Source organism: Juglans microcarpa x Juglans regia, chromosome 7D, assembly GCF_004785595.1.
Source record: "Juglans microcarpa x Juglans regia isolate MS1-56 chromosome 7D, Jm3101_v1.0, whole genome shotgun sequence".
Lineage (NCBI taxonomy): Eukaryota > Viridiplantae > Streptophyta > Magnoliopsida > Fagales > Juglandaceae > Juglans > Juglans microcarpa x Juglans regia.
In genome coordinates, this window is record NC_054606.1 from 2,533,749 (window position 1) to 2,544,235 (window position 10,487).

The 10,487-nt window shown below is 36.6% G+C and overlaps 1 protein-coding gene and 1 long non-coding RNA gene across 2 annotated transcripts; one reads left to right on the top strand and one right to left on the bottom strand.

Annotated features, from left to right (window-relative positions):
* Positions 1 to 1,022: 1,022 nt before the first annotated feature.
* Positions 1,023 to 6,605, bottom strand: LOC121239440 (pentatricopeptide repeat-containing protein At1g02060, chloroplastic-like). Its single transcript, XM_041136688.1, has 5 exons — positions 6,444 to 6,605; positions 4,185 to 6,317; positions 3,952 to 3,999; positions 2,416 to 2,663; positions 1,023 to 2,213 (listed from the first exon to the last, which is right to left on the bottom strand). Exons 1-5 carry the CDS (start codon positions 6,533 to 6,535, stop codon positions 1,249 to 1,251), a joined length of 3,486 nt encoding a protein of 1,161 aa, XP_040992622.1. The 5' UTR covers positions 6,536 to 6,605; the 3' UTR covers positions 1,023 to 1,248.
* A 2,348-nt stretch (positions 6,606 to 8,953) lies between these two features.
* LOC121238538 lies at positions 8,954 to 9,856 on the top strand. The gene is made up of 2 exons (XR_005935143.1): positions 8,954 to 9,025; positions 9,549 to 9,856. It is a non-coding gene; the product is annotated as an uncharacterized LOC121238538 (long non-coding RNA).
* Positions 9,857 to 10,487: the final 631 nt, after the last annotated feature.

Sequence of the window (10,487 nt, forward strand, 5' to 3'; positions counted from 1 at the left end):
TCTTTATGAGGGATAAAATATAAAAGTTCTAAATATATAAGTTTCACGCAAATTTTTTATTAAAAAATAAATTCTACTAAAAAAAAAATTCTTGCAAGCGATTTCGTATACTAAACCGTACATCAATATTAAATGTAAGGTATCTATTTAATGAAACAGTACGAATTGAAAATGAAAATAATTTTTATGAGATAGAAGACCTTCTTATTCTCTTAAAAATTATTTTCTTTTATTTTTTTCAATAAAAAAAATTATGTGAGTGTTGGTATGCGATTTAGTAGGCCAAACCACTTGTACATAACAAGTCTCTAAAAATAAATGTGTAAAAAATTAATGAGATTCATATTTTTACAACAAACTTATACAATACTTCTATATTTATATGTACATGTGTATGTATATATTCATCCACACTCAAAAGTGAGGAAATCTCTTTCAGCATGATTGCTTCACGTTTTGCTTTCTAGAGATTGATTCATTGTGGACTCCACTAGTTATTGATCTGGCCGGGAATCTGCTATAGTACTGTATACAAACTCGTTCGATTTGATTGGAGAAGAGAAAAAGCAAAGTGATGATCGGGAAAAGAAAAGAGGCCGGTCGACAGTGACTGAACAACCAACCTCCGCATGATCTCATGTCAATTATGAAATGAAAACCGCGCGACCTCACTTGCCTCACTCATAATTTCATCATGGAAATTTCATGCCTCCTGATCTTCTGCGAAAATTCCAATACTGTTAACGTCAAAAGAGCCTCACTCGATCGCGCATGGCCGGGAGGCATCTGCTTCAGATGGGTGGTAGTTGTTCAATGATGAATATTGCACCATCCAAGCAATTAGCTAGCTAGGATCGGGAGACTTTTATTCAAGTTGTAACCTTTGCTGAACTAAAAATGGAAGATATATACATACAACTGCGTTATTATCAACTTGTAAATTTGGTCATAGATCATTTGCCACCATTTATCTCAGATATTGAAGAAATTTTCCCGGTACTTTTTTTAATATATAGAAAGTATAATGCCTAGATCTTGTACTATAGTTCCGTAAATTATTCCGTTTCAAATAACACAAAGAAACTTTTGGAGAAACAGCTAGCCATCAAGTTTCATGTTATTCCATAACTTAGAGAGACTTAGAAGTTGCACACTCAACCGATTTCATAGAATTCCTAACTTCAAATGCAACATAACATAGTACATAAGACATGCACTTTAGACCAGGAAAATGGCTGCAAGATGTGATTACAGGCAACGGATGAGGATGCCTTCGAACGTAATGCCTGGTCCAAATGCTAAGGCAAGCCCCCATTCGTCAGTCCCTCTCTTCAATTCCTCCCTCATATAGTCTATGACATAAAATATAGTGTTGCTACTCACATTCCCATAGTCCATCAATGCCCTTCTACTGCACTCTAGCTTTTCACTTGTTAAATTGAGGGTGCTCTCAAGCCTATTAAGAATTGCTGGTCCACCGGGATGAACAGCCCAAAACAAATCATTGAAGTTTATCAAATTAGCCTTTGCCATGAGCTTCTTGCAGAACTCCTCAATGTTGTCCTCTATCTTCTGGGGCAGGTCTCTTCCAAGCCTGAAGTTTATGCCCTCTTCGGAAAGCTTCCCGTTAATCACAGAATGCGTCTCTGGCAAGAATTGTTGGACAGCATAGTTTAGTTCCATGAAAGGAGACTCTTGACCCTTCAGTGGGTTGGTTCCAATGATCACAGCCGCAGCTCCATCACCAAAAAGTGCAGCCCCCACAAGATCATAAGGGCGTTCCTTGTTTGGTGGGCGAAAACCAAGTATGGTGGTTTCGGAAGTAGTTAACAAAACCCGGCTTCCTGGATTGTTTTCAGCTATATCCTTGGCAACCCTAAGGCCAGTGACACCGCCATAGCAGCCTAGAAAGTATAGCATCACACGGCCAACATCATTTCTTAGGCCTAGTTGGCTGGCAAGGTAAAGATCTCCACCAGGTAATCGTATTTCACTCGAAGAAACATAGACGATATGGGTGATATCTTCAGCTGGCCTTCCCCATTCCTTGATGCAGGCAAGGCTGGCTGCCATGGCCATCTCTAGAACTGCCGGGTTTGCGATTTCAAGCCTTTGTTTGATCGTTGGTGACCCCTCTGTCGCTAGTTCCGGGTACTTGTCTAGGATCTCCTTGGACATCACTGTGTATCTTGTCTTCACGGTGGTGGTTTTACCTAGCAAAAGAGGAGAGGAATGGAAAAATGCATTATGAAGTCATGAAAGTGCTTTTATCCTCTCAACACTTATTTAACTTCTTAAAGCACATGCATTCTGCAATGATGTTAAAACTAAGCTATAAGACAGCATAGAAGCAGCCAACAAGTCATGAAATTGCTCTCAACAAGAAGCATAAATTATTGAAGAAATTTTGCTTACACAGGCGCTCCAATTTCTCTTTGATGGACAGGTCTTCACATTTTGTGTCGCGAATGTAACCCTCCACCAAGCATTCCTGAGGAATGAGTTGGCTAGGGAAAGCCTTGCCCAGAGCAAGAACTGTTGCCTTCCCTGGGGTAGGAATGCGTCTAATTTGTGCAGGATATTCATTAACAGCACCATTACCATTAGTCCTTGACATCTTGAGGAGTTGTTGCGATAATAGATAAATCTGGGTCTGATGCGAACTTAGGGAGAGTTGGCATCAAGAGCGGGGGGAGTATAAATGGGGGAGCTTGGTTTGTTCTTGGGGAGAGGTTGGTGCCAAGAAAGAGTAGCATGAAAACAGAGGAAATGTTTAATTTAATAGGTTTGGTTGCCTTTTGGGTTCTTGGGTTGGAAGTGTGATGGTTTATTTACAAGGCAACGATCTTTATCCTTTTTTGGTTAAGCACCAAACCCAATTCTTACTTACCATCGTTTTCTGCTTGGAAGTATGAAAAACTTCAAAAGAACAAATAAATAAATAAAAGAAGAATTAGTAAACCCCGAAATGAAGGATAACCTTTTGCGTTTTTTCTGTATTTTTTTTTGGTAAGATTTGTTATTTTTTTTCTTCAAATGCGAAATTGAGAGAAAACATTAATCGTAGCACCAAAAGAATATTATATGCAAAATATAAATTAGGTAACATACCCTAAATATTCTACTCATACCATTTTCCTGACTTTTGAAATCTTCCAAACAGCCCAATCATGATGCCAAAAGCTTGTGGCTTGATTGACATAACTTCCGGACTCCAAAATAGAGGTCTGGAGTTCGAAATCCCCCTCCCCCAACTCACAAAAAAAAATAAAAAAAACCAACCCAATCGTTGCCGTTTCAATTGATCCACGACCCAATTAAAAAACAACAATTAATTAAAAAATAAGACGAAAAAGGGCCCAAAATGAAGCTGTAAATTCAGTTACCCGTCTGATTTTACGATTACTTAGATTACCTCCTCTTCTGAAATAAATATATGTGAGCAACCAAAGTCCTGCTTTCCAATCTCATCAGCCAGTCATTATAAAACCAAGTTTTCAAGTACAAAAATTTTCCTGTTGCAAAACCAGGGAAGGAAGCATAATCAATCTTTCAATGTTTACGTTTTTGCTCAAGTTATGCAAAACTAGTGTTGCAGAATAATTTCCTCCGTCGCAACAAGGATTAAGCAATAGTACAACAGCCAAAGCTATACACTGATGAAACTCATGTCCACACTCATTCAGCATGGCCCTCTGCACAGCAACAAATGGATAGAAATTTCAGGGAAAAACAAAAATAAAAATGAAAGCATGTCCCATATTAATATGCAGCTACAATAATAAAACTGAGCAAACAAGTTACTCACCAGAGTTTAAGAGTTCAGACATGTCCAACTCATCAAATCTATTCAATTATTTGGGAAGTTATCCAAATGGAGCCTGTGTTCTATCAACAGTATCTCTCCATCAACAATGGGCTAATCAAGGAGTCCCGATGCTAGAAGCTGACATTCCATGCAACGATTCCATCCTATTCTTGTGACCTCTGCCTCCTAACCTGTAAAAGAGATTAAATAATATCAAACCAACATTCAGATATAGCGAGTTTTATACTCAATGCCGTATGGATCTACTCCCAAAACAGCAAACTTTGTTAAGGTTTTAACCAGCACTAGTCTTACATGGACAAAGGAACAGAGAGGATTGAAGATAAACACACACACAAATACACACAGGACATACAATTGTTTAGGTCTTGACTTTGAAGCAGGCTTGTCCAAATGTTCCTGTCCTGGCATTCTTTTAGATATAAACTCAGCTTGATCTGATCTTCCCCCAGCATCTAGGGCAGTTTTCAAATCATATAGGCAGGTCAGCTGTTGATGGACTCCTTTCTCCACCAATTCATAGTACAAGCCAAATGCTTCCGAAAGTTTTTTCATTTTACAAAGGCCCGCTATAAGTGTGTTGCATGTGTTGGTGTCAATATTTTGATGCTTATCCAAGCTAAAAAGAAACATGTCACGCGCCTCTAACAGCTTTCTACTCTGGCAAAGGAAACCAACCAATTCTTCTATCTTAACTGAGTACCCATTCTCATAAATCATGCCAACAATCCGAAATGCTTTATCTCGCAATCCCCTATCAAGAAGTAGCCTTATACAGTTTGTTGAAAGATTAATATTTTGTCTAATCTTTCTCTCTAACATCAACATTATAAAACTGGAAGATTCACGGGCACATCCCTTCTCAATAAGTTCTGCAAGTATAGAATGGAAAGTGGACGTTTTTGGGAGATGAGAGCTTTTCAGCATCTTCTCTAGAGTCTGCTGGGCAAGAAGAGGCTTTCCCTTCTGCAAGAAACCACCAATCAAGGATTCATAGATCTCGAACTCTGGCACAAAATCTCTCCTTAACATCCAGACTAACAGTTCATATCCAGCTTCATACGTACCTTCCCTACAGTGCCCCATGATTAAAGTTTTGTATGAAGGAGGATCTTGCCTTCCCCTTTTCATTAACTGCCTAAACACTCTCTCAGCCTTATTAGTTTTCCCATTTCCACACAAATATTCAAACATGGGGTTATATGCAGCAACTAGGGGCTTACATCCAACATCACAAAGCAGGATTTTCTTCTCAGATAGCTCACCAAACAACTTCTCTGCTCTACTGTAATCCCCAATCTGACACAAGCTTCGTATTAAAACACTATAGGTTGCTGAATCTGATCGAACCTGCAGTTCCGACATCTTCTCAAAAACATTCAGTGCTTCATCCAAGTTTCCAGCGCTGCAATGTGCATGGATTATTGTATTAAATGTACATGTATCTGGAGTAAATCCTCCTACTTCCATCATTCCTTCCAAAATCTCTTTTATCTTATCCAGATTCTGTGCCTCACAAAGTCCCTTAATTAGTGTATTATAGGTAATTATATTCGGTTTAAGCCCTTGACTAGTCATCTCTTCAAGAAGAATCAAAGCCACATCAATCTCTTGTTTCATACAGTAACCTCTAATCAAAGCCGTATAAGTAACAACATTAGGATTCAAGTCCATGCTTTTCTTGCTCATACCCTTCACCACATTATGTGCAATCCTCGCCTTCCCCACCCTGCACAATCCATCGACTAGCGTATTATATGTAACAACATCCGGTTCACAGCTAAAACGTGACATTAACTTAAAAAATTGAAACCCTTCGTCAACCATTGAGTTCTTACAAAATCCTCTAATCAAGATATTAAATGTATATGTATCTGGCGTAACACCATATGTCCTGAGCATTTCATCATACATATCCTTTGCCATATTAGTTCGACCCCGTCTAAGCAAAATTGTCAAAATACTATTGAACGTAACAACAGAAGGCGAGACACCTAGAGACTTCATTGTCGTAAAAAGCTTTATAGACTCTTGGAACAACCCAGCTCGACCGTAGTTCCTAATCAAGCTATTAAAGAACCGATCCTCGAGCTTAACCACCCCATTAGACCTTTTCTCCATGGAAAATAGCAAATTTCGGGCTACATTGAGATTTCTGTCACGACCCAAGATTTCTAGCATCATGAAGTACGATTGGTCCGTGTGAGAAAAACCCATTTCGTGTACCCAGTTGAAGAATTGAAAGGCTTTGGATGGGGTTCTGATAAGGCGGAGAGTTTGGAGTACAGCGGTTTTAGATAGTGAGGGAGAGAGTGAAGAGAGAGAGGACTCAAGTTCACTTGACCAGGGCTTGGAGTTAATAAGCCGTGCCATGGCTTTAGCTCGTTTTGTTTTGGCGGATGCTTTGGATTTAACAAAGCGGTCCAATTCTTCGTCGCCATTTTTATCGTCCTCAATAGAGGTAATGCTCTGTTGAGAACAATAGCACCTGGGTTTTGAAGTAGTTAAAGGAACAAACAAACAAGTAGTTAAAGCAATACGTCTTTGCTGTGTTTGGTTAGTGAGAAAAATGAAAAAGTAATGAACGGCAAGACGAGAGTTTTAAACAGAGAACCTGGGAGTTGAACGATGCTGAGAGCTTGACATGGAGAATGGCATTCTAACGAGTGCAAATAATCGACTGCGAGAGCTGGGAATGGTGGCCATGAAACGAATTATGGGTTTTGCTTAGTTTACAGTTTGAACTTTGTGGGGTTTTTGCTTGTTCTCTAGCCCGAAGAAATTGTTGGTTTTTGAACTTATAAATGATTAAAATATTTGATATAAAGTGAAAATAATGTGAATCATTATCATTGTTTAATGTATCGGTTTAGTTATCTAAATTTAAATGAAAATGTATCTTGGTACTTGAATCAATGTATGCCTCTTGAGGATATGAGCTTTAACTGCTTCTCAACCAAATAAAAGGTTGTGTCATTTGGTGAATTAGAGACTTTTTCAATATATTTAATAATATTTGTGACTTTTCACAAGTACCATTTCATTTATGTAATGTGACTTTTCACATGTATCCTTTCATTTAAATAAGTTGTGACTTTTCACAAGTACCATTTCATTTATGTGATGTGACTTTTCACATGTACCATTTCATTTAAATAAGTTGTGACTTTTCACAAGTACCATTTCATTTATGTAATGTGACTTTTCACATGTACCATTTCATTTAAATAAGTTGTGACTTTTCACAAGTGCCCTTTCATTCTCTATAAATAGAGAATCTCACCCATAAATTCATTAACTCCAAATTCTCTAAAAACTTAGAGAAACACTTCCTCCTTCTCTTTTTCTTTCTTTTTTTGGGCTTTGACTATTTTATATCGGGTTCGAGGATCTCCTTTTGTGTGCACCGACGAGGAGATTAATGGGAACCGACGTTGTTGTATCTTGGAAGTAGACTGTCAAGAAGCCTAGTGCATGTTTAAATTTAGAGGCGGCGGAATCTATTCTAAAGAAAGCGTCTATCATAACGTGCCTCAACATCGGGTTCTCTCTTTCTAATTTATTCTTGTTATTTTATATATTCTCTAGTTTAGAAAACATTTCAGAATATTCCCAATAGAAAATACCGCAACTCGGGCCGCCAGCGTTACGAAAGCAAAAATATTTATATCTACCTTACTACAAGTGGCTAAGGGTGCAAATCCGTCAGTCCGGTCCGGTCTCAATTTATCATTTTTTTGGATCGAATCGGACTGAATATCCATTAGAATCGAATCGGATCGGTAGTTATCAGTCATGTCCTTTCGATCCGGCTTTTTTTTAAATCAATTAATTAAAAAAATTATTTAAAATATTAAATTAAAATTAAGTGACTTATTAATGTGGATTATGTAACTAATTTAATAAAAAAATTATTTGATATTGTCAATGATAATAAATTAGAAGAAAATTACATTATTAATTTATATCATTATTATATAATTAGCTAATTGATATTATAGAATATTAACAGGTGTTAATAACATAGTTAAAATTTTATATTGTTAATAATGATAGGTTAAATGAAAATTATATAATTTTTATATAAATAATATATATAAAATATAATTTTTATTTTTACTTTTCATTCGGTTCGGTCTGGGGTGGAAAAATCCTGAATAAGGACCGAACCGAAGCTTTTCGATCCTCTAAAACATGGACCGAGATCGATTGGTCTCAGTATCGGTCTGGTTCGAGCCGAAACTATCGGTCCGATCGATTTCTCTAGTCCTAACCGACCGTTTATCACCCCTACCGATGACAACTTTTTTTTTTCTATCATTGTTCTCATTCGATTCTACTGTAAGATGATGGAACTTGAGGTTTTGAAGGAGGAGATAGAGCTAGGGTTTTGATTGGGGCGGAAGAGGTTTCTGCTTGGTTTTGGTGCTCCCAAGGCTGAGACTTGAGCTTTGGCTTTCACCAAGGTTCGATTTTTTTTTTTTTTTTCATTTCTTGGCCATTCTTAGACTCTGTTTGGTTGCAAGGAAGGGTGACGAAAAGAAAAAAGAAAGTTGGGCTTTGAGTTTCTATGGTTTAGTTGTTAATAACAATAATAGTTTTAGCTTGGCATGAAGAAATGTTTGGTTCTCTTTTATTGAGTTTTTTTAATTGTTGTAACTTGTAAGTAGTTAATGATTTGGGAGTTTAAAAGTTATGTTCTCTTGTGTTCTTATTTTACTTTTCATTGGTCCTTTGATATTGTTGTTATAGTACTTTGTACAACAGAAAACCTTTTTTCCCCTTCTAATGGTTTATAGAGGTTTTTGAATTAGTGATCCCTATTATGAGTGTGTATTGGTTTTGATGGAGAAAGTAACATAGTCTTGTATTTAATGGAAGAAAGAGATTGGAAAATTTCATTTCGTAGGCAGTTAATTGGTCACTTACAGTGTCTTTATCACTCGTGGTTCATATATTTGTCCGTTCCTATTCATCTCCTCTTCCAAGACAAAAGTATCATGAAGGTAAAATTTCATATCTTGTTTGTTGGAGTTGAATTCGTTATAGCCCAAGAGTAAGACAAAAAGTAGCTAAATTTTTGCCTAAAGCAAAGTTAACTTCTGCTTTGTGTGTATTTTGTAAGCTGATACTAAAGGCTTTGAGATGAGCATTTTCCTAGACGACCCTCTTCGTTGGTTTGTTTAAGCTTTAGAGGTGATACTTTGAAGAGGGTGGCCATTGTTTGATTTCAGTTTCTTCTCATTCCTTTCTTGCATGCCTATCCTAGTTGGTTCTCATCCGTCAAAAGCAGTAGCTGTGACGATAGTAAAGAGCTATATTGTGTGATTAGTATGTACCTCAAGTTCGTTTCATAACGAAAAAAATCTCAACATCCGGATGAAGGGTAAATGATTATCATTGTTGGCACAGTTATATTTTCTACTATAATTTCAAAAATTGTGAAATCAGTGTAATTTTTCAAGTTCTCGGGGGATTACATTGTTTGTGCCATTGTCATTTGCAATTCAATATTAATCAACCATTTCACATATGCATTTCTTGATATATATATATATATAAATATATATATATATATATTATATCAAGTTCTTGCACTAAAAGTGGAAATCTCAAGCTTATAAGATCGAATATGCTTCTTTTCTATGTTTAATCTATGTGTTTTTCTTTCTTACCTTTGTATGATGCCAAAGGCTCCTTGATTTACCTCTATGATGAGTGTTGAGAACATGAACTCTCCATCAGCCTAGTTTGTCACCCCAAGAATGATAGGAGTATATGACCCTATCTACCAGATTAACATGTGGGGAGAAAACTTCAAAAGCAATTGTAATCTAAGTGCGTCTGCATCCTTGATTGTGGAGGATGTGAAACTAGAAAGTCAGGTGAAAAGCTTTGAAGGTTATGCGTTTTGGTAGTTTGGGCCAAATTCTCTCTAAGCTTATTCATTTTTGTTATGATGAGCTTCTAGAGAATGATTCGGAGTTTTTGTGATGAAGCCTTCACAATTAAAAGGTACATGTTTTGAAATGCATTATTCTTTCTTACTATGTTTTGATTGTTCCATCCACACTCATCACAATTGGGTTGTTTTACTTACCCAAAAAGGAAAAAGTTATTATGGGTTGGATACTTCTAGCCCATGTTAACATTTTTTCTACGTTGGAATAATAATTTCTTTTGAAGCATTCCTAAATGTATCTGTCCAGCTATGTGAAGATTTTCTTTATTAAACCTTACATCATTCTCTAAACTAGCTTATATTTTTCTATAGTTCATTATGCCTACTTTCCAGATGGTTTTTTTTTTCTTAAAAAAAATAAAAACATTATCAAGATGAGAATCATGTATGCTGGCAGATCTGTTTAGGAAGACACCTTGCCTATTCCATTTAATTATTTAATAGAGTTATTAGTTTGCCAGTTGTTTGTGTTTATACCTTTTCTTGGCACTATTTTGCCTAGCCTAACACACAACAACAATAACCATATTAACGCCCTAAATTCATTTCATGCTGGACCCTTTACCATCTCTAAAATATTGCAGCACAAGTTTCAAAAAATGAATGAATCATCCACCTTGGTATAGAAGTAGATAAGCTTCGATAACAACACCATAAGTGATTTAACGTCTTATCCATCACTCTCGTCAATGAAAC